This window comes from Callospermophilus lateralis, chromosome 15 (assembly GCF_048772815.1).
Source record: "Callospermophilus lateralis isolate mCalLat2 chromosome 15, mCalLat2.hap1, whole genome shotgun sequence".
NCBI lineage: Eukaryota > Metazoa > Chordata > Mammalia > Rodentia > Sciuridae > Callospermophilus > Callospermophilus lateralis.
This window is the reverse complement of record NC_135319.1, coordinates 50,431,988-50,458,842: the sequence shown is the minus strand read 5'-3', so window position 1 is coordinate 50,458,842 and position 26,855 is coordinate 50,431,988. Positions and strand designations below refer to the sequence as shown.

General features: G+C 56.0%; 1 protein-coding gene across 6 annotated transcripts in view; it reads right to left on the bottom strand.

Moving 5' to 3' along the window:
• The window catches only part of Zmiz1 (zinc finger MIZ-type containing 1), a 220,742-nt gene that overhangs the window by 23,741 nt on the left and 170,146 nt on the right, over positions 1-26,855 (bottom strand). For all 6 annotated transcript variants that reach the window (XM_076835131.1, XM_076835134.1, XM_076835133.1 and 3 more), the window contains 2 exons: positions 9,976-10,120; positions 888-1,002 (listed from right to left, as the gene is read on the bottom strand). In XM_076835131.1, coding sequence (XP_076691246.1) covers positions 888-1,002; positions 9,976-10,120 — 260 coding nt within the window. The remainder of the gene's footprint in view (positions 1-887; positions 1,003-9,975; positions 10,121-26,855) is intronic.

The window sequence follows — 26,855 nt, the reverse complement described above, 5'->3', positions numbered from 1 at the left end:
GGGAGGGAGGAAGAGGGAAAGAGGAGGAGGACAACAGAGGAAAAGTGGGTGGCGGTGCAGAAGGACTCCCAGAGTTTACAAGGGGGTAGGCTGGGAAGCAGGCAGCGTGGGGGATGAGGGGACGCTCTGACCAAGGTCCACTAGGTCTGGGCAGTTCTGGAGAAGAGAGTGAGGCTGGGCCTGCAGCAGGTGGTGAGTACTGGACTCCTCGGTCCCTGGACAACAACAGGGTCTGGATGCCCAGAGGGTTGGGCACACAGAGGCCCCGGGCTGCTACTCTGGAGGGCAGAGGACCCTGGCCAAGAGGCCTCCTGGGGCCTGAGATGACACAGAAGCACAATGGCTCACTCCAGCGTGGCAACCAGCCTTGAATCTTCCAATGGGGCTGTGGCTGACAGAGGTTGGATGGGTGGGAGACCCTGTGTTAGGGAGTAAGAAGGGAGGAGGAAGGAACAAGCTGGAGACAGGCTTGACTAGGGGGATGACTGAGGGCTTGTCACAAGGTCAGTGCATGACCTTTTTTGCTGAAGTCTGACCCAGGTCATCTAGAGTCAAAGAACCCAGACTATACAGGAAGTTCTCCTGCTTATTCAACCAGAGTAGATGTGGCTAGGGAACATCCTTGTAACCCGTCCAATGAAAGTCAATCTCCCGGGAAGGCTCTAGGAGCGGGGCAGTCCACAGGGGCTCAGTTGTAGCCCTCCTAGGTAGGTGCAGACCCTAACTGGGGGTGGAGATGTGCTGGCAGCTGGGCGTACCCTAAAAACAGGGGTGCCAGCTACAGCCTGGGAGAGCAAGGGGGACTGGCACGGCAGGGGGACCTGGGGGCCTCAGGAATGAGGGGGTGCTTGGAAGAGGCTGTGGGTGAGGGCAAGACAGGCGCTTACCTGGCTCTGGGATGTGTTGGTCACTCCCCAAACCGTGGTGACCACGGACAGGGAGCCGGGAGGCTGGTTGGTGTTCTGCTGCCAAGGGACAGAGTCATAGGGGAATGACCCATCACTGCAAAGGGAGACAGAGGGAGGTCCTCAGGGGCTGGTGCACAGGGCTTGGGTGGGGCCATGGTCTTCACCCCACCATTCTGCTACTGCAGCAAGTCCCAGGTGACTCCATCCCAGTTAGTACAACCCTCCACCCCCAAGCCTCTTGTGGTGCCTGGTACAGAACAGGTGGGCCTTGCATGGCGGCAGGCTGTGCAGAAAGTGCCTCCCCCATCCCTGAGGGGCCACCCCTGTGTCCGCCTGCCTCACCTTGGCCCCAAGTCCACAGTCCATGAAACGGAAGGAAGCCGTGTGTCCTGAGGCTTGACCTAAGCCCCTTCTGCAATCACGCTAACTCTGTGCATCCCTCCAGGAAGAGCCAGGTCCCTGCACCACCTCCCCCGGGGGACTGCCGGGCCCCTTCTCAGCAGAGGCTAAAAGGGTTTGTGGAGGAGAACCTCAGCTCTTCCCACCCCCTCAGAGCAGGCTGGCTACTGAGCCCAGCTGGCCTGGCCTTTGGAATGCAGGCTTCTTAGGTCACCCTTCCCTCGTGAGCGAGGACAATGCAGGTACAGGCCAACCTGCCTTCGTCCTTCTCCTGCCCCCTCCCATCTCTTGTGTGCATCTCTGCTAGCTAATCCCCCCCCCCCCCAACACCTAAGACCCTCAGCACAATCAAAGTCCTTCAGTGGCTTCCAGTGTTGACAAGGCAAAGTCCAAACGCACGCTGAGAATGATTTACCCGCTAACTCCACCGGACCTGCTAACTCCACCAGACGCCGCATCTATCCGGCTCTGCCTCTGAGCTGCCCTGGACGCCTGCCCCTCCCTGACCTTGCATAAGGCCTGCCAGTGCCCATCTGATCTGGTGAAGTCTCTCCAAGGAGCCCTCAGCATCAGAAGCCCAAACTTAACTCCCCCCACGTCCTGTCCCAGGCGAGCAGTGGCCAGCAAGGTCTCCTGCCAACCGCTGAGGTGCAGGAGCAGGGAGGGCGCCTGCAGATCTCAGGGAGGAACAGAAGCTTGAGAAGGAGCAGGTGGGGTCACAGCATGAAGACCTGCAGGGGTCTCAGACGGGGGGAGGGGGGTACTGAGCTGAGGCCACATCACCCCTAGAACCTGTGCCGGGTCTCCTGTACCACCCCGTCAGGGAGGCCACGAAGTCCCAGCACACAGGCCCAGGAAGGGCAGAAAAGCAGAGCGCCCACATCCGTGGCCCCAGCGAAGCCCACAGGGCACCGTGTGTGTGCGCACATGCACACACGTGAGCCACGCTAGAGACAGGGTCTGGGAGAGGGCAGGGTGGTGGGAAACACCTCGGGCCTTCCTTAGGAGACTCAGTCCAAGGTGAAGGCTCACCTGAGCCCTGCCCGAGGGGCCATCCAGTCCTGGAGGCTGGGGTGGAGGTGATGGAGGTGCTGAGGGCACTGCACTCATGGGAATGCAAGTGGGTACGAAAAACCAGCCCGAGGCCAGCGCTCCAGGAGGGAGTCCCGCGTGCCAGGCAGGAGTGAGGAGCCAGCGCAGCTGCTCTGGTGCCTGTGCTGCCTGGGTGGGTCCTTGGCAATGCTGGTCAGGTGGTGGGACCCTGCAGCGGGCTGTGTCACTGGGGCTCACTTGCCCTTCCCCTGCCTCGGCCACCTCTCTCCTGATCTCCTTCTGCCTGTGGTCTCTGTTCAGAGGTCACCTGTGTGGAGCGGCTGGCCCAGCCTAGCCCTGCCCTCCTAGTAGAGGAGCCATCTCTGCCCCACACTCCTTCTCTCCTTTTCCCTGGCTTTTGAGCATTTCCACAGCACTTTACCACAGTTATGATCATCTATTTTGTTATTACCCTCAGCAAGAGCAGAGCCCTGTGTTTGTTCAGCATCTACCTGGACCCTTAGAATGAGCTAGACCTGGATGTCTGCAGTCCTCAGTGAATCGAAATACTGAGGGATAAGGGCGCTGGCCTGTGGCCTGTCCCTAAAGGGAGTCCCTGAACTCTAGAAAGCTCCTGCCCACCCTGCACCAGCACAGACTTCCCCCCTGTAGACCAAAGGGGGTTTCTGGACTCGCCCTGCACAGGGGTCCTAGAGCAACTTGGCCTCACTGTTCTGGACCCTGATGCCCATCCAGAGGCTAACCCTGGATGCAAATCCTGGCTCTACTTCTCATGAGCTCAGGGTCCCGGTGCCAATCTCCACATTGCTCCTTACATAAAACGGGCAAGCATGATGCCCCCCTCTATTCCCTCGGTGTTTTCTAGGTGCAGGTCACAAAAACACGAGTGGGTCAGGACACTGAGCCAGCACGAGGGGAAAAAGTGATCGAGCCTGAGCTCCCAGTAGGATGAATGTTATTCCTTAACCTTCCGTGTTGGTCTAAAACACACGTGGGCTGTGGGGTACTCTGTGTCTTCTCCGTAGGTCTCAGGTGCTAAGACTGATGCGGCTCAGAGACGAAAAGGCTTCCTCAATTGGAAAGTGACACACTCATGACTCATGATGTCTAATGGGGAAAGAGCAGGGGTAGAATCTGGGGGAGCGATGAACTCAGCCGCACAGACAGGATGAGAGTCAGCGCTGCTGCTGGAAGGAGGGAGCACAGACAGCAACAGAGCTGGCAGCCTGGGGACCAGGAGCCTAGAGAAGCAGGCTGGAGCGACATGGGAAAGCAAAAAAACAAAAAAAAACAAAAACAAAACAACAACCTAAGCAGGCTCCTTGGGAATCTGTGCAAAGGACCCCCTGTTCTCCCAGGGAGGCAGCTGAGCATGAGGTGGCTCCAGGGTGGCAGAGCAGCATCTGGCAGGGAGGCCCTGCAGGAGACGGTTTTAAAAACAGAGATCCCCAGATCCCTGACACTCACTGTCCTGCAGGGCTCGCAGACCAGGTGTGCTGGATAAACACAGGTTCCCCCGGCAACGGAGCAAAACACAAGCTTGAGTCTGTTTTCTCTCCCCAGAACTCTAGCCCACAAGTTCCCACTGACCCTCCAGGCTGTTGGTGGTGTAGACAAGGTTTCTGTCCTTTTAGAACTTGCTTGGCCATGTTCAGGAAGTGACCCCCCTCCGGGGCCCAGGCAGCTGCTGGCTCACCACCTCTGCAGGGGAGGCCCCTTGCTCATGGGGATACTGTGCTGGAGGCCCACAGGCAGCTCCTGACTGCCCTGCAGCTCCGTGGGTGGGCCTTGTGGGAGGAAACTGGCTCCTTCCTGTTTCGCCCACTCCACCCCAAACTCGGTGAGAAGCAAAGTTAACTAATGTTCCCAAAGTGGGCATCCCACTGCCTGGCTGGAAGGGTCACTGTCCCAGAGCAAAGGTGCACAGCCAGCGTGCACACGGGCATGCTGAGGATGCGTGCATACCCGGGGCTCTGCTGCTTTGCTGCCTTGCAGGCTGGGGGCAAGAGAGCGCACTGGGGAGTGAGGTCTTGGTCTTGGGGCCTCCGTGTGCACCTGCTACAGAAGCAGAAGTGGCAGCCGCACTGGTGCAGCTGTGACTCATCCCGTGTGGGACAGATGCTCCTGCCGGCACTGAGGGCTCTCGCCCCCGCAGGCCGCCAGAGCAGCCAGCCCTCCTGCGTCTGCCTGGACTCATGTAGTCCCAGGGGGCTACCTGGTCCCTGTGCCCAGGCAGGGACTTAGCTGTGGTGGGAGGGAAGCCTGGGGCAAGAGAGAAGGCCCCGGGGGGCTTTAGGGGATAACTGGAGACCCCTTCTGATGCCCTGACAAGCACTGGTGACCCTGCAGGCACGCTCATCCCCGGGCAGGGGTGTTTGGCCTTTTGAGACTGCCCATCAGGGGCCACGTCCCTTCCCTGTCCCTGCCTCGCTGCAACGCAGAGGGAGGCCTGAGCTCCCGAGGTCTGAGAAGCCCAATCTCGGCAACTCTGCTCTGTACACCCTGAGCCAGCACGCACGGTCCCCACCTCATGTCACAGAGTGCCCTCAGCCACAGTCCTGTCCAGGCACAACCGCCCCAAAGATCCTGGTCCATCCACAGAGGCACCAGTGCTGTGCGGCAGAGAGGCTACTCGTGTGGGCTCTGGGGTCTGACTGGGGTCGAACCTCAGCTCTGCCTTTGCCAATCCTGTGACCTTCACCACTTCGTTTTCAACCAGCCTCAGTTTCCTCATCTGTAAGTGGGACTTAACACTTTCCTAAGAGGAAAGGTGAGAATATGGGTGAAATGCCTGGCAGTCAGACTGCGCAGCTGCCCTTTCTCTCCCTCCAACTCTCCCGGCCAGCCATGTGCAGGTACCCATATTTGTTCTAGGATACACTGAAAGTGCTTAGAAGTTTTACAAATATGCTATTCCTCTCGGTCAACTAAAAAGAATGTTTTCCAAGCCTTTGAGGCTTACCTTGGTATTCTCCTGCCTTCCCATCTCTAGCTAGTGAACTCCTACCTATACTTCAAAGCCCAGCGGGCATATTCCCTTTCATGACTTTCCTAAGTAAAACCAAGGGCACGTTACTCTGTTCCCTCAACCTTTTTGCATATATTTTATGGAGAGCTCTTCCCACTGCAGTTATAGGAGACGGCTTACATGTCTGTACCAGCTCCATGGCACCCAGGGAGATTTGCTGGATGTGAGAAAATGAGGTAGGCCTGAGGTGAGGAGTGATGGACCCTGGCTGCCGGGTACCTGTGCCATGTCTGCACAGACATTCATGGAAGGCGGGGAGGCTTGCGCTTGTAGCTGCTGCTTTATTTGGGAGAAATAACCAATTCTCATGAAGGGTCTTGTCAGAGCCTAATTAATTTCCCTGATCCGGCTGCGTTGGCTCTGGCTCCGCACAAGGCTGTAGCGTGGCTGCTAATGAAGCGCCAAGCCGGTGAAGGGCCTGCGCTCCTGGTCTCTCTAGTTTAGGGGAAGCATTAACATGTTCTCCATCATCACAATTACTGGGGCCTCCTTCCTCCCCTCCCTGCGGGGAATGCGGGAGGCTTCAACAGAAGGAGGAACAGAAAAGACCTTTGCGTCTTAGCAATCTGGAACAGGTGGGGCAGGAGTTAGGGGTCTTTCAATTCTTTCTGTGCTTCTCTTTGAAAAAAAGGAAATTTTCTGGGGGCAAGAAGGGCCTCATGTAAGCTGAGCTGAGTTGCAGCTATGCAAAACAGAGCAAGAAACGGCAGCTGTGACGACGGCAGGGATGTGACCAAAGTGAGGGGAGAGCGGAGCTGGTTTTGACTGACCCATCTCTGTGGGTTGACCAAGAATGAGCAATCAGGGCCAAATGGCACCAGGCCAAGGATCAGGACAATAACGACTAATCTGTGGGGCTCCAGTGTGCCAGGGTTGGCCATAAGCATGGACTTCCAACCCCTGATGCTACTCTCCTTCTATGGATGAGAAAGCTGAGGCACAGACAGGTTAAGTAACTACCCAAAGTCTCCCAGCTAGAAGACAGCAGAGCTGAAAACCAAGGCCCAGGAGGCTGGCTCCAGGGCCTGTTCCCACCTGCTACCCTCAGGGGACCCCTCCTCTGAGTGTCAAATCCCACACCTGGAACAAGGGTGGCATCCTTTGATCTTGGAATCTTCCCCAGTTCCAGCTAGCTTTAACTGTAATCAAATTAACAGCATAAACAAGATTTATTAGGCTTTTAATTACCTTTGCAACACTGATTTGCATATGGACAATGTGCTAATCACAGATGACTTTCTTAACCACTCATTAAGAATCCAGGGGAGGAAGGCAGAAATAGTTGTTGGCATCAGGTCTGGGTCACTGCAGGGACACAGAAGGTGTCCTAGTGCCCGCCAGTGTCTGGAACCTCACAGGACCACAAGGCACCCCCTGGCCTCTCCTTCCTCTGCCACACACTGTGTCCAGTAGCAAGGACAAAGTGGGCTCCTCAAGACTTTCACAGTGCCCACATTTCTGTGGCCACTCTCAGAAACTGCCATAGGTATTGTAGCACGAGCTGTCCCTGGCATCTCACTCATAGTGCCGAGTGTCCTCGTGTCCCCATAGGAACTGTGGGACTCAGCTAGGCCAGCACCTCGCGTGCAGCCACCACCCTGGGAGGGAGAACAAGCCGGGACTCGCAGCCTCACCCAGCGGCACAAAGTGGACATGACTGTGACAGTTGAGCCACAGGAATCCTGCAGTCACCAGGGACCTTCCAGGGCTTGGGGACAGGAGGGGGTGGACGTCAAGCCTCCAGGCTCCTTGGCCCAGCCCCTCTGCTTGTCCCCGGACCTGAGTCTTCAAACAGCCAGTCCCCTCTGAGCAGCACGTCCAGAGCATCCCAGAGCCCAGCCCTCCCTGGCCCAGCGTCTGTCTCCTTAACATAAAGGCACAGAAGCCACCTTCCTCCAGGTCGCTAAGGTCATGGCTGAAGGTGATGGGTTCTGTTTTCCAACTCTGAAAGCTCTCAGTCTTCTCTCCCATTTCCTTCCCCTTCACGTTTAGGAAATTACATATGGGGCCTTAAAAGGTGAAGGGCTGTGCTGGGGTTCCCCTGGAAACAAGTGATTTCTCCCTTGGGACATTCAGGAAGGTCACAAGGAGAGACATGGCTAACTTGACCTGAGTCTTCCAACAGCCAGACCCCTCTGAGCAGCTGTGTCCTTGGAACAGTGCTCAGACAAGAACAGGATGCTGGCCCTTGTTCAACTAATGACACATCTTCTTCCAAGTTATTACTCCCAAATGAGTAATAGGTGGATTGGATCAGAACAGTAGGTGACCCTCTTCCAAAAAGACCCCCTTGATCAGGCTAATAACAAGATACCACTGACCTTGATCTACGAGTAGCAGGGTGATGGTGGTGTGCAGAACCCTGCTCTGCCCCTTACTGGCTGTGTGTTCTTGGGCAAGTCTACCTTCCCACTCTGGGTCCAGTTGCCCTTTCAGTTCTGCCACTCAGAAAGGGGGAGGGCATTATCCAGAAAGCCCACCATCTTGCTGGGCTCCTGAGAGCAGTCCTTATTCCATGGGACTGGTTGGTTACCCATCGATACTTAGCAAGACTTCTGGCCCATGGGGCTTTCCTTTCTCTGCAAGACCATCTGGGTCTGTAGAATAAACGCCAGCATGGCCTTTGAGCTCCCAGACCACCTGCTTGGCACTATCTGTCATTTGGCTGGACCTCTGGGGAGCCAGACTTGAAGTGGTGGCAGAGGAACAGGGCCTGGGATGCTGGCTGGTGGCTCTTTGGCTCATGGCACTTCTTGGCAGGGCCAGTGTGAATTCATAGAATGCATGTGCCTACGCCCAATCCAAGTCCTTGACAGTTAAGATCCCTGTCCTCTGAGCAGCCTCCTGACACTCCGCGCTGCTCACCTTTCTCCTTTTGAACCCAAAGTCACTTAACCCTAACCCTGCCTGGATCCAGTGTCCAGATTGCCCTGTGAGCCTTCCTTCCCTGGCTGGCTATCTGCAGCAGAGACACTCATCATTTCCATTTGGGATGGCACAATCTCATGCCTGAGCTCAACTGACAAGTAGACCTGCAAAGGGCTGGCTGTGGTCTAGATCTGAAGCCTGATTATGCTCAAGCAGGTCCGAGGCGGGTCTCTAGTGGAGAACAAGGGGGCTCACGACCATCATCAGCATCTACTTTGCTGAAATGACTTGGAGGAGAGAGGGCTGGGAAGGAGAGGATACCTGGACTGAAGGGTGCAGTGATTCTGGAGGGATGGCTGGCCAGGCCAGAATCCTGAGCTAGGGCATCACAAAGGCATTTACCAAATAAGCTGCTTTGGTTACTATTCAGCCACTGCCTGTGCTCAGAGGCTGGGCCCCAGACACGACCTGCAGTAGCTGGAGCTGGAGCAGGGATCGGAACACAGGAGGCAGTGGTTTTCAGCCAAGGGTGATGCACTGCTCTCCAAAATGTGGAGGGTGCTTTTTGCTTGGTGGGGAGGGGTCAGTCATGAGAAGACTCAAGCAGACAGCGACCAAGGGAAATGCCCTGCGAAATCCTGCACCACAGAAAATTCCCCTGGCCAAATGCCAACCCGGCCGAGCAACACTGCCGCAGAAGGGAGGCAGCAGCAGTTGTCAGTGTCTGGGTCCAGAGTCTAGCAAGGCAGTGACCCTGGGTGGTGGTGGGCTTGCTGTGGTACAAGGTGCCCCTGACGGAGGCAGGGCACCACATGTCAGGGAGATCCTGCCCAGGCAGGGACTGGACTTGATGAGCACTAAGGTCCTTTCTGGTTCTGAGAGTCAACAAGCCTTTAATTTGATTTATAAAGCATGGTTGACACTCGAGTTCCCAGCAGTGCCTCTGTGGTGCAACCCAGGTCTGCCTGCAGCGTGCTCTGGGCTGTGGGTCCCTCGTTCAGGCTGGGTAATGAGAGCAGAGCTCTGACTGCAAATGCCCCTCCCGGTCATTAGCAGGGACCCGCACAGGGAGTGCAGACAGCATGACAGGCTCCGTTGTTCCAGGGTCAGCCTGCAGAGTGCTGGAGAGAGCATCCCGGCTCAGCAAGGGACTCTCGAGATAATTAACTGAGGGAATTGCCGGGCTTGGCCACGTGCTCTTCTGAGGCTGGCGCAGGGCGGAATGGCCAGTTCTTTGGTGCCTGGAGGCCTCCAGCAAGCCTGCTCCTGCCTATGACCCCAGACTTCCGGCAGACCCAGCCCAGACTCACTTGGCTCCAAGGTGAATGACCTGAGCTGCTTCCGTCCCCACCTGGGGCAGGACCACCAGCCCTGTGACCTTCCTGAGACTTTGTATGCTCCATTTTTTTTCTGTCTTCCCAAGACCCTGAGTTCAGGACTTTTAAGATTCCTGCAGAAGTCCAGAATCTACAAAGAAAGAGCCCCATGCAGGAACAGAGCAGTGGGGCTGGGGAAACCTAGTGTCCTCCACCTGTTCTGATGGGGGAGAAATGTGATCACCAAGAGGATTCAAAACCCAACTGTATCTTTGCAGACGGGGCACCTTTTCTGTGTCAGAGGCCCCTTCCCAGTCCTTATGCTTGAGGGGTGTTTCTAAGGAGACCAGGGCACCCACCCGGGCAGCCTGGCCCCGCCCCCTGGTGGCCTGTGCCTGCTCACCTGTGCGACAGAGTGGGTTTCATGGAGCTCATGGAGTTGAGGGGGGGCTGCATGGGGAGTTTCCCGGGGGGGTCGCTCTGACGGCTCTTCTGATGTCGGAGCAGCAGCAGGCGGCCAAGCTCCTCACACCAGGAGGACAGCAGGGCTGCAAGGAAGGACAGGATGGTCAGTGGGCACCTGGCGGCCATGCCCTGCCACACTTGGTCCCCGCCTCACCCTCCCCGGACTGGGTGGTGTTGACGCCAACTTTGCTCCCAGATTCAAGGGACACCAGGAGACTCGCTAAGTCATCTTGGGAAGCCTCAGTGTTCTCAACTGTAAAATGGGACTAGCACCTCTGAGGGAGGATTGAAACGCACCTGTTGCCAAGAGTGGATTGGAGGAGGGACAGTTTTAATGGCCACCACCCAGAGTGGTATCAGTTGGGGCACAAGATGGAGGAGAGGGTCTAGACACTGAAGAGGAGGGCACAGACGGAGCCAAGGTAGGGACAAGGGATTAGAGGGCCTGACACGCACGACCTGTCGGGGCCTGGGTAGGCACTGCTTGCCGCCCCCAGACTCCAGAGCAGCCCAGCCCTTTACACTTGGAATGGTCAGCTCAACGTGGCTTCTAATCATGGGCATGGTCAAAATTTTTAAGTTTGGACAAAATCCACAGCTTTCTTGGAGCCTGCTGACAAGCCAGGAGTGTCTGCAGGGCTCTCCCTGAAATACCTGCTAAGCACACAAGTGGGTACATGCCTCCTGGTCCCCACATTGCTGGACACAAATGCTTAAGGAGGACAAAGGGTTTCCATAGCAGAGGGTGGTGGGTGCTGAGCAGGAGACTGCCCAGGTGCAGGGGAGAGTGCTTTTCTTTCATCCTTCACTGTCTCAGTAAGTATGGCCACCAGGGGCCAAAAGCAAGCTCAAGATTAGTGTGTCTCAGCCTGGGCTTCAGGCCGGCTGATCCTTCCAAAGTGCAGGAAGACTGAGCCAAGGTTGGAGGGGGGTCAGGAAGCCTGGGCTCTGTCACCACCTCTCTACGTGACTCTAAGCCACTCACAGACCCTCTCTGGACATCAGTTTGTTTGGAGGGAAAAAGGGGCAATATCTGTTGCCCTGCCTTCCTCCCCTGGCTGTGGGAAGGGGCAGGTGCAAGAACCCAGATGGTATAGCCCAGGGAGACCCCTCCTCAGCAGATGTCCCACTCCTGCTCTGAGCACTTCAGCCACAATGACCTCAGGGGTCGGGAGGCAGCTGACCTGTCAGAGGGCTCTGCTTAGCCATTTGGCTGGGTGCAAAGCCTATTCCCTTACTTCAAGGGTCACCCATCTGGACACCATATGACACTCTCCTGCGTCCTTTACTCCCATCTGCCCATACAATCCAGGACATTCCCTGTTATTGTTCCCATTCTACAGACGGCGCCTCAAGCAGGTTGAGTCACTAGTAACCACAGCTGGAGAGTGGCAGAGACAAGCGACGGTGCCCCTGCTCCTGGCAGAGGCCTGTCATAAGGGAAAACCCCAGGTGGTCTCCTGGCTCCTCTGACTTCATAAGGAACCTTCGAGTCACCCCCGCAGCATGCTCCACTGGTATTGGGGGAAGGTGACAAAATACGCAATGACCAGGAGTGGCTGGGCACTTCACACAGAGTCCCCATCAGTGTAAGCCCCAAGAGGTCTTGCCAGGGCCACTGGGTACATCTGCTTGGCTCACGTGGGGAAGAAAGATGGCCATCCCAAGAAGGCAAGTGGGGGCTGCAATCCCAAGAGGGCACCTGGCTGCCTGGGGGGTGGGCCATGGATGGTCTGAGTCTTAAAAGATATGTCCTGTCCCTCTCTGCGGGGTCACCTTGCTGCCAAAGAGGGAGGAGGGTGTCAGAGAGGAGACACCCCCCCCACCCAACCCTTGTGTGTCCTCCCAGGAAATGGCCAAGGTTCCTGCAGTGGGTGCCCAGCACACATCTGCTGCTGCTGGAGGGCGGCCTGCCTGCCTGCCTATTCAGAGAGGCTGGAACAAACAGAAACGTGTTTCCAGATCGCCCCATTCTTCTCCCAGGCCCCTAGTTACCGCTTCTTGTGTGGGGGCACTGGGCATCTGGAAACTCATTTGCACGCCAAGCACGAGGCCCGCCCGATCACAGCCGTGGGGACCGCTCGGCTGCCACACAAAGGACAGCTGCAGACGGTGCCGCCTGCTGCCCGCCCCTCCCCTCCCAGCCCTCGCTCCTCCTGGGTGTCAGCCACGCCATGCACCATGGGGGACGCAGGGCTTTCCTTCAATGCCACAGGCTGCCCCCTGCTTGCTCAAGGACAGCCCTCGTCTTCCCATCCCCAGTGAAGTGGTTTTCTGTTAAGGAATAAAGGAAGGACCGCTTTTGGCAGGGCTTGGCTGCATTCCTGCAAGGGAGAGGGGAAGGCGGTGCTGGCGACGGAGGCACAGGCCCTGGCCCCGCTGGGTGGCTGGCTGGCAGAGGCTGTGCCCGCACCCACCTTCTGCAGCTCTGCTCACGGCGGGCGGGCGGACGCGGTGCATGTTCTCATTATGGCGCAAACCAACGTGAGTCTTTAGGAGGCAAATGCCAGCTGATGACAACACACAGGAATTTATGGCCAAAAAAGGAGCTGAGGTGGCCGGACAGGGCCAGACCGAGGCAGGCAGGGGATTACGCAAGGACAGGGTGACACGGGTCAGGCAGGGTTCTGTGTGTGCCTGGATCTTGGGTCACGCACACATCTGATCTGGGAAAGGCCATCTGCTGCAGCGAGGCGGGTCTGGCCTCCACACCTGCTGGACCTGCCTTTGTCCTGTGCCCTGGCTGGGTGTGGTACAAACAGCCCGAGGACGGGTGACAGCCCAGGAAGGTCAGGTGTGGTGTGCCAGAGTGCCTGGCAACAGGGCAGTCTCAGTCCTAACCAGCACAGCTGCCCCTGGCCTTGTCCTGAGAGTCCCACTCACCAGTGATAAGAAGGCTGTCCCCAAGTCCCCCTTTCCACATTAAAACAGCAGCTAGGATCACACATCCCTTCCCCTTTTACAAAGTGCAGCTTGCCTGCCCCAGGGCAGCCCTGGGCAGCAGGTGTGACTGCCTCTCCTGTTGATAGTGATGGGTGGTGCCGCAGTCTCTGACTGGGCACAAATCACAAGCCTCCACACAGCTTGTAAATTCAAGCAGCAATTCTTTATTCCCGATCTCACACCGGCCTTCTACAAACACATTCTGGGGAAATCCACGTTCTCTGCCCAAATCCACACTCTGCCCAAATTCACTACTCCTGGGCTTCTGTCTCCCAAATATACTGTCTGACCCTAAGAACTCAAGAGGAACTCAGCAGCAGGATACGCCCTATTCTAAAGGGGGAACACCCTAATCTCCTATTATGCTAAACCGCCCTATTCTAAAGGGGGAACACCCTAAACACGGATCCGCCCTGGTCCTTGAGCAAGGTCACCTTTCAAGAGTCCTTCCACTAGACAGCATGGGAGTAGCTGGTAAGGAAATTGTCATACCTACTTGGCTGATGGCTCCCAGCAGGGTGGCTTCCTGCTGATGCACCTGTGACCAGATGTGTACATGCTTCCTGCACAGCTGACAACAGAGGCCACTGTGACCAAGGCCACCCTTAAGAGCTGAGCATGTCTAAGGCGAGATACCCCAAAGCTGACCGGACACTTGGAAGTGCTCTCTGGCCTTTCCGTGCTCCCTTATGGCTACCTCCCAATCTGGGGTGTTGGCAAAGGGAGGACCTCTGTCCAGTCGAAACTGGGAATCAGAGGTCAGCCACAGCCAGGGGGCAGGTGGCAGGGGAGGCCTGTGGAGCTGGCCATGGAGATGAGCCAGAACTCCCTACCCAGGGCTGCCCCCTCGCTCCAGCAAGACCTGAGAGAAATCCCCTTTGCCACCTCCCGTGGGGCAAGCCTCATACAAGAAGCACAAGCTGAGCTGAGCAGGGCACCTGGGGCTCTGGGCTCCTCCTCAAGCCACATCTGTCAGCCTCACCAGCCCGTCCATCCTCACCAGCCCGCCATTGGGGGCCCTTCCCGCTGATCTCATAATGTCCACAGAGGGGACTGGGGAAGCAGTAGGGTCACCTGAGACCCCAGCTGCCAGGTTTGAGCCTCAACCACATTTCCAAGCACTCCCGGAACTTCTAGGCATACAGTGCACAACTCACACAACCTAACCCATCTAAAATGATCCCTCATCCCTCCTACCTGGCACCGTTATCACCAGGCTCCCAGCACTCCATTCCATTCCCATCTTAGGTACCAAGGCATTCCATCACCCACCCAGCATCCATTCAACAGCTTCTGAGCATCTACTGTGTGTCGGAGCTGCTGCGGGGAAGGGGACCAGGTCAGCACCCCTGGCTGAAACCCTGCATAGCTCCCACCACAAAGTCCAAGTCACTCAGGACAATGTGCCAAGTCCAGCACTCTCATCTCTCCTCACCGAGGGGGCAGCTGCCACACTCTGGATCAGGGCAAGGAACCCCAAGAATCTGGGATCAAAATCCAGTTCTACCCTCACAGCCATGTGACCTTGGGCAAATGACAGAGTCTCTCTGAGCCTCAGTTTCTTTACCTGTCAAATGGGCATGATACAAATGTTTACTACTTAGGATTATTGTGATACTTCCAGGACACTGATACCTGTATAGTTTAAAAGAGCATCTGGCCTGTAGGAGGTGTGGGGTCTGTGTTGGCACCGTGTGTGGTGGCAGCAGGTAAGACACCTGCAAATGCACTCTGCTCACTGTGGCAGGACAGCACCTTAGAGACGGGAGGTGGTCTCTTGTTCCTCTGTCTCCTATGCCCAGCAGGCTCCAGGGCCACCTCTGTGTGCCAATGCCACCACCTCCCCACATGCCAGTCCCACGAGACATGATAAAATTTCCCACCTCTTGGCTGCTGCCTAGAAAATACTTCATGGCTTCCTCTGGGAAGCCATCGACCCCTCTCCTGGGTGTGACGCGGGCCAGGCACCCGTGGGAGAGGCTGGGAAGGCTTCCTGGAGGAGACTCCATCAGAAATGAGCCATGATGAGATGCAATGTAGTTTAGGCAGAAGCCAAGAGGAAGGAAGGTGCTTCTGCTCCCCTGGGGTCCCCCACAGTCCTGTCCAAGTGCTTTACGTAAAGTGGCAGCATACTGGCTGGTCCAGGCTGCTCGGGTGCTGTGGAAGTGGGAAGGAAAGCACGTGGGGATGGAGGACCAGCGGGGTTTAGGAAGCAGGTCTGAGTGCAGGCACTAAGGAAGATCCAAGCTCCAACACCTGCCCCCAAGACCTTCCAGCAACGCCCCTTGCAGCCAAGAGCCACCACAATGTCTTTTAGGGAAAAGCAGCAGGAAACTAGGTAAGGGTGAGGCAGATCTGGATGGAGCCCCAGGGTGCTGGAGTCTTGGCTGCCCCGGCATGTCCTCCCTGGGGGGCCGTGACAGGCCTGTATTTGCCTCATCAGCATTTCCCAGCAGAGTGGGGGGTCAAAGCCAGGTTGACCAAAGAGCTGAGGCAGAAGGCAGAAGCTGCAGTGCCCCAACTTGAGATTCGCAGGGACACTAGGTGGGGAGGGGGGAGCTGCGCTGTTTCCAGAGCCGCGGAGACCAGCCTTTGTTGGTGGCTGGTGAGGGGCTGTGGTGGAGGGGAGAAACAGGCTGGCTCTGGCCCCCACAAGGAGCAGAGAGGCTTGCCCGGGCACAAAGGGAAGGCTGCCCCTCGCCAGGCTGCGCTCCAGCTTGGAAAGGAGCAAGAAATCAGGGCGGCAGCGGCCACAGGGAAAGAGGTGATCCTGGTGGAACTGGGTGGGGAGATCTGGACTGTGGGGGGAGGCCTGGAATGCTCATTCCAGGTGAGATCTGGGAGCAGGAAGGCTGGGAGAGGCCTGGGAGGGATGAAAGGCAGTCTAAAGGAGGGGACAGGGACCCGGATGTAAGGGCAGAGCAGGCGCTTTATCCAACGCTGCAGCCCCGGGAACCACACGCCAAACGAAACAAAGGCGGATTGAGTATCAAAGCATGTGTCAGCTGCTAAAAGGCTGCCAGAGAACAGAGGAGCTGTGTGTATGTTCTGGGGGAGATTCTGAGACCCACGAGACCCCCAGGACAGCACAGAACTCAGACATGCCCAGCAACAGGCCTGCGAGGCCGAGGGCCTCTCATTCTCAAACCATGCCCAGGGGGAAGGGCAAGGGCAAAGAGTCGGGCAGAAGAACCGGGGGGAGAAACCTTGGGAGAATGCAAGTGGGGCTCACCATTCCAACAAAAATACCAGTGAGGCATTTTTAGATGCTTCTGTACCATCCGCTTACTAAGGCCACCAGAGACACTCTGACTCAAGGGAAGAAGGTGAGTGTGGGGAGCATTGTGTGATGAGTAGGGGTAGGAGAGCTGGGCCCCTCTCCTTCCCCTTACCTTGGAGACACGTTCCTGTTCCCACATCCTCTGGAATCCCAGGAGCACCTCCAGACACCTCTGGAAGACATGCCCTGCCCAGTGCCCCTCACTGTCATCACCTGCATTTGGATCGTCTTTGCAGCCGGCTCCTTTGCTCCTTGCCTACTCCAAGCCAACAACCTCTAGCATCCTTGACAGTTCTCTCTGAATTATGCCAAGAGCGTCCTATCATTTGTCTCAGTCGAGAGATCTGCCTCCTGCCAACCCCCCCTTCCCCACGTGGCTGTCAGAGGAATTTTTCCCACACATGCATTCTGGCCACCTTGGGCAGATGGGAGATGATCAATGGACACAGATGTGAATCACAGCCTGGCTGGCCAGGGGAAGGCATGGGGTGCCATGGCGTGGGCATGTGCCCCCAAGGGCCACAACAGGGTTGAAGAGGCTGGCTTCTGCAACCCCAGCACGGGGTTTAGCACATGCTCTGCAGCCAACACATGACTATCAGGTTGCTGTGAGTCACACACAGAAATTATCCAGTGTGCAGGGGCAAAGAGATGGTCACACACAGAGCCCAGCCTCTGGGACCCAAAGGTGGGGGCAGTGCCCTGCACATTTTTAAACTTGCCAGCAGCTCATCATCCCTGGGGGGTACCCAGCCCCAAGGGCAAGAGCCTCAAATGCAATCCTGTCAGAATGTGTTCAGAGATCGCCAAATAAAACCCACAAAGGAGTCAAGCAACACCCGTCTCACAGCACACAGCCATGCACAGTTGTGCAGGTAACGTGAAATAAAGGGTTTCTGGTAAAAAGGTCCAGACCACACCCTCTGACCCTCTCACCTTCTTTCATCTCCTATAAACAGAGTCCTGGGACCTCTGCTGAGGGGATGGGGGCAGAGCCTGTGCCCAGCACCCTTCCAGACCCTATTCCTGTATGCAGAAAAATGGGGAGAGGCAGGTATGTGGGGTGGTGGGGAGAGGCAGGTATGTGGGGTGGCGGGGACACGTGGTTTGAGATGACCCAGAGCTACTCTCTTCATCCTTTCTGTGAAATAGAGGAAAAATAAGGAGTCCTTCCTACTCATTGACCTTGTAAGAAGAGACCAAGATAAAGGATAGATGAGCTTTGTAGATGGCAAAATCTTTTTTTTTTTTTGTGGTCCTGGGCATTGAACCCAGGGTTACGCTACCACTAAGCTGCCATCTCCAGCCTTCCATGATTTTTTTTTAAATTTTGAGATGAGGTTTCCCTCAGTTGCCGAGACTGCCTTTGAACGCACCATCCTCCTGCCCTCGCTTCCCAAGCTGCTGGTACTACAGATGTGCAACACTGAGCCCATCAAGAGAGACGTCTTGAACAAAAGAGTCCCAAGCAGAAGCCGGGAAGCTAGAAAATGCTGACCACCACCTACCTTCAGAAGGCAGAATGGCCAAAAACCTAGGCCCTGGGGTTAGATTGCCTGGGTTCAAGTCTCATCTACCCACAGCTGTGTGACCTTGACATTTTCCTTAAGCTCTCTGGGCTTTGGCTTTCCTTACAAGGATTAAACAAATGCACACACATGATGCTGGTACAAAGGCCGACACGCAGAAAGCATTCTATGAGAAGAAACTGTTGCCTGGATGGTGAGACCCTGATGGGACCACCAGCACACAAAGAGAATCCTTCCATATTTCCAGCTGCTCTGCACTTCTGCTTCACAAGGGGCCCCCAAGTGGTCGCCTGAGTCTGCAACTACCTATATCTTGTCAGTGGGGAAATTAAGACCCAGGATGGGTGATCCGAACACAATCACTCCATAGGACAGCAGGCCTGCCACTAACGCAGCAGGATTCCCTTTCGTACCCCAGCCTGTGACATCATGCCTGAGAGTAGGCGCTGGCACATCCCCAGCTTTGTGTCCAAATCTGCTACCACTTCCTGTGCGCCAACGGGCAACTTTCTCCCCTCTCTGGGCTGCATATAGGAGTGGGTAGGCACGCCCCTCTGATCTTACAATGGGGCCGCATCTCTCAGGGCCTGGGTGGGCCTCAACCTTGACAGGGCACACTCCTCCACCCTAGAATTGTGCTGTGGGAGGAGCTGTCCACCCTCACACCTGCAGCACCTCCTGAGAAGCATGAGGTGGAGGTGGAAGCATCACCTTTCCCCAGGGCCCAGGTTAGCAAAGCAGAGCCAGCAGAGGGGAATGGGGTCAGGGAGATCCCGGAGCGTGAGTCAGCGGGGAGCTCTCTGCAGCCTCAGCTGTGGGGCCAGGACTTCTCCTTGGTTACAGGAAGTGTCCTTCCTTGGGGGCAGTGGGATGGACTTTGGTGGCCCTGACAGCTAACTGCTGGAACCTACAACCAGAGTGGTTTTCCCTGAGGGAAAAATCTTACTATCCTGCAAAACAGGCTGTTCCACCACCATCGGTAGCACATGTTCTGGGTTTCAACTGCTTCTGGGTTTTCTAGATCATTCCTGCCTTCTGCTTCCTGCTTTGTCATCTCCATCACTATGTAGGCAGGAAGGACAAAACTAGGAGAAACCATCTGATGGCCCTTTGGCTTTGAGTCACTGTGACACCCTGCCCACCCCCTTGTCCTTGCATGTACCCAGGCCCCTCATGCAAGGGGCTGGTCTGGGGTACAGGTGGCCCAATGGACAGACACACACAGCTTGTACCCTGAAGCTACCTGCTCCCGCAGCCTTGGTAGGCCCTGCCTTCTCGGGTCCCGTGGTCCAGCCCAGGCAAGAGAAGGCCTCAGGCTGTCCCTCCCTCCAGCGCACTCCTGCTCCCACTCCTCTCCCCAAGGGCTCCTGGGTTGGCAGGAGCTGGAGTCTCTGAGTGTGTGAACTCATCCTGGGAACTGAACTCTGGGGGACCTCGGAGTCTGCAGGCTGACTCCTAAACCGGTTTGGCTGTTCCGCACCCAGCGTGGAGGCTGGGCCAGAGGAACAGGATGCAGGGACCAGGAGGAGATGCCAGATGGCTCGAGCCTCTCTGTGGGCATCAGGAAAATCCCAACCTGAGAAATTCCCTGCCCACCTCATGCCACTTTCTGGACCTGCCTGGATAAGGCAGGCTCAAGTGCAAGGACACCTCAGTTCTAGATCAACAGCATGTTTTCATCAGAAGGTGAATCCCCCTTTGTTCTTGGGAGTTGCATCTCTCTGCAAAGCACCCCTGTCAGTGGAGAGCATCGGGCAGGGAGCAGTCGCTGGGGACTGCACCTCTGAGACCGGCTGGTCAGTCCTTCCCTCACTCCCCAGGCCCTCCCAAGCCTGAAGGAGTGGGGCCTAGCCACAACTCCCACCTTGGGGAAATGAGGCAACCTGCCTCAGGACACACCTGAGTGGGTGGCACTCATACCCTGGGGGTACGCATGCTGACTATTGGGGCAAGGATGCGGGAGCTTCAGACCACTTCAGAGGGAAACCAGGTAGTTTAAATAATGAAGCAAGTGTGCAGCGGGTGGGGCCTGAGGAGCGCAGTTACAATTCCCCTTTCAGGGCCCTTGGCCACAGGCCTGAGTCCTCCCTTCCCAACAGACTGACGCCAGAGGCGGGGGCATCAGGGGCTCTGTGCGCTTGCCCTCTCTATTCTGGGAGGAAGTGGGCTCCAACACAACAGACCTCCTAGGCCTTCAAGGAAGCACCAGTGAACCTGGGAGTGCTGCTGAGAGCCAAGAGTCCCCCTGCCTCCATTTACCCCCAAGGACAGCCTGAGCAAGCAGGTAGAGGAGAACCCAGGGGGTCAGAGCGGCCACTAGGCGATGAGGTCAGCCTACGCAGGGAGGTGAGGAAGCTCTCCCCAAGCTGGCGGTGGGTCACCACGCAATGCCAGTGCATCTGCGAGGTGAGAAGCGAGCCACACCCGCTGTGCCCGGAGCCCTCCACCCCCAGGAGCCCTGGAGCTGCACGCAGGTCTCATTCCAGCAGGAGCCACCCTGAGAGGCTGTTTTCCATTCTGCACGCACAGCCTCTCCTCTGGGCTAAACACCACTGCCCGTTGCTCGCTCTCAGGGAGCTGGAGGGTTAAGGAGGGGTTACAGGAATCAATTTCTTCCCTGGGTAATTTACTTTTCTGAGGCTTCTCAGCGGGATGCTGGCAGTCTGGCTGAGTCTTCCCCACCAGCATAAAATGGAGAGTTTGGAGGGAGGCCAGGCCCTCCTAAGACCCTACAGAGCCCTGGCTCTCAACATCTCAGCCTTCGAGAATGGCAACAGACCATGACTTTGGGTCCTAGAAGGCCTTGCGGTATACTCCCTCTATTTGCTCTGGGTCCCATGTCCAATCCCAGACCCTTGGCTCTTCCCCGGGGAGCCAGCAGCCAGTGACAACCCCCAAGACCCCTCAAATGATGGTTTCATTCAACCCTGCCTAAGCTTATGAAACCAGAGACTTGGTCTTGGGGTCCTGGTGCAGACACCAGGGAAGCCGCGGATCCCAGGGCATCTTTGTTTGACAGTGGAGCCACCTGCACAGCTTCTCAGTCTAAAGAGGGACTAAGGGAGGTATGCCACGGTAACAAGGATCAGAGGCACTGGGTCGAGTTTTACTGGGTGATCTACACCTTCAAGGGCCAAGTTTGAACCCCTTGCCTCACCCCGTGCTTACCTGCTTCTGCTTGCCCTGGCCGAATGACTTGGGTAACTTCTAAATACCTCAGGTTCCTGATGCAAGAAACCCAGAGAGTAACCCTTCCTTCCGCTCTGGGCTGGCGAGCCTGAGATTTAAAGCAGATCAAGCCTGGGCCTCTGGGCAGGTAGGCCTTGGAGGTCGAGGCGGGCTTCCTGCCAGCTGTAGGTATTTTATGCTCAGGAGGCATCTGGCACTGGCGCTGCTCTCCAAGCACAGCATGCAGTGGTGGAGACAGTCTCCCCTGACCCAACGCTGTGGGAGATGACAACCTTCAAAGCCACTCTCTTTTACCCTCTCATCCAGTGAGCCAGGGCTTGCACGCTTCACGTTTCCCTATCCGGCTTCCTGGCTGATGATTTTATGCCTTTTCCAAGGAGCCCCAAGTGTCGATTCCTTATGGGACTTGGAAAGCCACCCTTGCTGGCCAGCACGACCTCTCCAGGTGCCCAGCAGGTGCTGGCAGATGGATAACCCTGCTGCCTGAAATGCCTGACTGACCTCTGCTCATTCCACTGGGTCCTTCTAAACGAGTGTCCCTGGCGCATTTTGGGAAATGTCTGTCCATTTTATAACGCTATCTGCTGTTTTCATCACAGCTGTCATTTGTTCTAGTCACACACCATTCAAAGAAGACCTGACACAGAGTCTAAAATCATAGTCCACTGGAAGGTAAGGCAGGAATCAGAGAATTTTCTCTTTGATTCTTTGGGAGGCTTCTGAATATTCAGTTGCTTTGTTGCAATGAAAATAAGAATGGGTTACGAGGACTCCATTTGCATCTAGTGCTTCCGGGTTATACCTGTGGCTCAGGGCAGAACACATCTGGGTGATGTCTGGATGATCCACATCCTGGATGGGGGACTTTCAGGGCAGGACTGAACAATGTGGATCTCCAGGCCAGGGGTTCTCTGTTGTTATGGTTCAGATATGAGACCTGACCCCCAAAAAGCTCCCGTGTTAATGCAGGAATATTCAGAGGTAAAACAATTGAATTTTAAGAGCTGTGACTGAATCAGTCCACCCTAGTTTGAATGACTGGGTGGTGACTGTAGGCAGGTGGGGCATGGCTGGAAGAGGTGGGTCCCTGGAGGCATGTCCTGGAAGGACATCTTCTCTGTGAACCATTCCCCCCAACAATCCCCAATTGCAGCCATGAGTGGAGAGCAGCTTCCCTCCAGAACACCCCCCACCCCTGATGTGCTGCCTCACCTTGAGCCCAGAGCAAGGGACTGCCCATCTATGGACTGAATCCTCGGAAACCGTGAGCCCCAAATAAAATTTACCTCCTCTAAGTTGTTCTCAGGTAATTTGTTCACAGCAACAAAAACATCCACCTTGCCAAGCATCAGAAGCACTTGGAAGGCTCGTTACAACGCCCCAGTGCTGTGCCCCATCCCCAGTGGGGTTTGGGACGCAGCGGGTCTGGGGTGAAGCTAAAGACCCCGCAGCCTGACCCATTCCTGGGCGATGCTGATGCTGCCAATCCAGGACCTCATTTTGAGAGGCACCACTCTGGACCCGAGGGTGGAAGAGCTCAGAGCCTGGTGAGACGAAGGGCTCCGCGGCTGTGGGATGGGACTAGAGAGCAAAGGGGTCTCTCCCCCCTGGGGTTCCAGAACACTCGAGCCCCACCGTGTGCTCAGCAAATGTTCTCCCAGGCTGCTGCTGACCTCTCCTTGCCTTTGCATTCAAGGCCCTAGAGGTTTGACCCTGGACTCTTTCCCTGGCCTGTGGGAAAGGAGAAAGAACACTGAGCAGGGAGTCGGAAGTGGGTGGAGCCTGGGCTTCATCTATTGGTTGTGAACCAAGGGATCTCGGATAAGGCCCCAGCGGGCATGTGCACCTGTTTCTTCACCTGTAGGAAAACCTTCCTCACCTAGGATTCTCTAAAGGTGTGATGGGGTAACCTTGACCGTGGCTGATTCAAGACAGGCCCCGTTCTGAGCACTCCACACGCATGCACGCACTTGTGGTCTAATTAAAGCTCCTACTCTAGGAGGTAGCACTGTTGTCCTTCCCTAGTGGCCCTGGCTCCGCCAGTTGCAGGTATGTCAGCTGCATGCTCCTGAGCCTTCTCTGCCCTGGGGCCCGTGGCACAGAGTGGCTGTAAGGACCGAGTTAGGTCTTGCCAGGTTCAGCATCCCTGCAGGCTCTCAGGAAGCAGCCCCAGGTATGTCAGGGGACAGACTCAGCCTGGACCATCTGCAGCTCAGTCTGGCTCCTGGTTTCTCTTCCAGAGCCGCTGGGGGAGGGAGCGTCATTTGTTTAGGCCTCTGCAGTGTTTAATCACCACGCAGCCCGCCCTCCCTCTTCCCCCTCCAGCGCCTGCTCTCTCCCTGCAGGAAACAGCTCTCTGCCTTCTGCCTCTGATGGAGGCCATGAGAAATTAACACTGCACACACAGAGAGGAGAGAGAGAAGGAAACACTGGGGCGGAGGGGTCGGGGCTGGAGGATCAGCTGGACAAGCTTAGAGCCAAAGGACTGGCTCAGCCAGACAACTGACCACCCCTCAGGGCCACAGGGTTCGGGATGGAGGGCAGCCTGGGATCTGGAGTGAACTCAACTCTCCCTGGAGGAGCTAGGTGACAGTCGGGACCTTCCTGGGGTCTCAAGCCCCTGGAGAATCTGAGGACAAGATAGGTTCTCTTTCTCTGGCCTTAAGAGAGCCAGGTTATACAAGGACATGTCCTCAGGAAGGTCAACTACAGACCAGGCTGTAGTCCATTCATCTTCCTGACAATCCTGCAAAGTGGAAATCACTGACTCCATTTTACAGGAGGAACCTGGCACTCAGAGAGGTTAAGGAACCTGCTCAAGGGCAACCAGCAATAACACTCCATAGGGTAGAACTATTCACTTTTAATTAACAAAATTACTTTTTTACTTGCATAAGCAATACACAAATCCACTCCCTTTGTAGAGTTAACATTTCAGGTAGAGCCCAGAATAGGGATCAGGACCCACGTCAGCAAGCTCTAAACCCATAGTTCTTCCGTTACATGTGATGACTCCACCTCACAGTTCCATTTCCTAACTCAGAAGTGTTATTTTGAAGAGGTAGGTATGTGCATGTGACTAGAAATATAGGGAAGTAGCTGGGCGCTGGGTTTGCATGCCTGTAACTCCAGCTACTCAGGAGGCTGAGGCAGGAGGATCGAAGTTCAAGACTGTCTCAAAATAAAAAATAAAAGAACTGGGGATGTGGCTTAGTGGCTGAGCATGTGCTTAACACACACAAAAGCTTAGGTTTCTTCCTCATACTACAGAGAGAGAGAGAGAGAGAGAGAAGTAGAAAATTGTTAAGTCTTGAAAAACACAACCCCCTCATCTTCTCCCCAGGGGACCACGGCTGGTGGCTTGTGGCTTTTCCTTGCAGGGTTGTTTTATCACGAACGCACATCAGGGTTTTGCAACCTCTGCCTGCAAGGTTCTCACCCAAACACCCCACCAAGTCCTCCCTCAGCCAGGACTTCCCTGACTTATACATCGCAACACACTGCCTGCCGCCCGACTGCCCCTATTTCCGCCCCCTGCTCCACTGCTCTCCATAGCACTTGCTAGCTTCTGCCTTAGGAAATCTTATCAAGGGACTCTCCACTCTCCACACTGGAACCGAAGCCAACCAGTGCCAAGCTGCCACGTGCTGCATGCACAATCACTTCCACGGCGCCCAGGACAACGCCTGGCACTCAGGGGCACGGCCTGTCAGGAGAGAGCCACCCCCTGGACAGAGTCCCTCTCTACATCTGTCTTGAAGCCTCTCTTCAAAAATGCATACTTCATATCAAATGCACTGCCACTCCTGGAGGGCAGGACCATGTCTCTGCTGTCTTCTCTCTTCCAAGGACCCAAGCTGGTCTAGGCCCCTGGGAGATGCTCAGAGTGACCTTGATCCCTACCTCACACCACAGACAAAACAGAGTGAGGGGGAGGCTTGAGCAGGTGATCTGGGGTGACACAGAAGAATCCCTCCATGGTTTGGGGGTTGGGGAGGACTCTCAAGGATGACAAACTGGCACAACCCTAAGGGGAGGCTGCTCAGTGTCCTGAGCACAGTGGAGAACTTTTGGACTTCTAGAACACCCCACTGAGAAAGAGAAAAGGCCCCTAGCTCAGGTGAGTCCAGAGACCGGAGCCACATGGGGCAGGAGACGCTGGAGGCTCTGGAGGGTTGGGCGACCCACGAGGAGGCGAAAGGTGGCCTCATGTCACTTCTCCCCAGTTCCACCTTCCTCTACCTCCTCCATGAAAAACCAGGGACTTTTAGAGAGACAGAAGAGCCCCCGCATGCTTCTCTACCCCATGCAGAGATAACCAAGGAGGAAGAAACAAACTGAAGTGCCCAGGAGCCTGGCAGGGCCTTGGGTAGCTTGACTCGACAGGGCAACAGCGTTTAACGAAGCGCACCTCATCCATCACTCGGGCCCAGTCATTTAGATACTGGGCATTTGATTAAACTAATATGGGCGGCTGGGGCGAGGCATGGCTGGGCGCTTCCTACCCTCGCCTACAAATTAGACCGTCACACACAATCCGATTACTCTGACTGCCACATTTATCTCAAGAGAGGAGCTATCCATCACTCCTCAGCTGCTGGCTCTGTCGCCCCACATTAACTCCATCAGGAGGGGAGCCAAGTTCGCCTCAAAGTTTCACCAGGCAATGTTTACTAAGTCATTCATCCCGTGAACCGCTCAACACCTACCTGCCCAGAGCACCCCGCAAAAACCCTGTTCTCGCCCACTAGAGGCCTGGCAAGGGGGAGGTGTCTGGGCAGGTGATAAAGGCACCTAGAGCGTGTTGACACCAGGACCCAGAAACTGCAGCCAACAGGAAGCTCAGCCCATCCCGTCCAGCTAAGACCCTGGGGCTGACATGTTACAGACCTGGCCCTCAATGTCACACTGTGAAATGGGATGACAATGTTGTGTGTCACTGTGACAGAATTTCTGCAATGATAGAAATGTTCTAGATTTGTCCTGCCTGAAACCAGAGTCAGGGGCCCTTGACCCCATGGGGCACTTGACCTGTGGCTACTGCAACCAAGGAGCAGAGTTTAAATTCCAGCTAACTTTAATTAATTAAACTTAAGTGCCTATTGCCACATGGAGCTACTGGCTCCTGGGCTGGACAGCGCAGATCTGGTGGTGGCTCTGGAGGGGAAGGAAGCCAGGCAGCCTTCACGTGACCAGCACAGGGCTCTGCCCTCCACAAGTCCTCTGCAGGACTCAGAACCCTCCCTTCTGGATTCCAAGACCAAAGAGGACAGCAGCCTCCCGCGGCCTTTGACAGAGCAACAGCGTTTAACAAAGCGCACCTCATTCATCCACCACTTGGGCCCAATCATTCGGATGACCGTCACCCCTTGAGTCCCATAGTCTTGAGACGCAGGTCGTGTTCCCATTTTAAAGAAGATGCAGCTCAGAGGTAAAGATGGCACAAACCATAACACAGCAGAGGCAGCACTTCATTGAGGAACTTTGTGGCTTTAAACCCCGTGTCTTTGCACGGATGCTGGTGGGCAGGCGGGGCCCCGCAGCCTCCTGTCTGCCTGCACCCAATGCTGCAGAGGCCACACTGCCAGAATCTCTTCCAGATCAGTGGCTTCAGTGTCGGTGCAGGAGGTGGGTGCAGGCAGTCACCCCAGCCTGCCCCAGTCCCTCAGCCAGGCCAAAGGCAATACCAAGCCCTCAGAGGCCAGGCCCCAAAGGGGCAGCGCCCGAATTTTGGTTCTAAATATACTAACTCCAGATCAGACCCTGCCCTGAGACTTTTGCAAGGTGATCAGGGTGGCCCAGCAGCAGGCTTCGGTGCCATGGTGACCACTCAGAGAGCTCAAGGCCATGAGGCTCTCTCCTCCCTTTCAGGACACC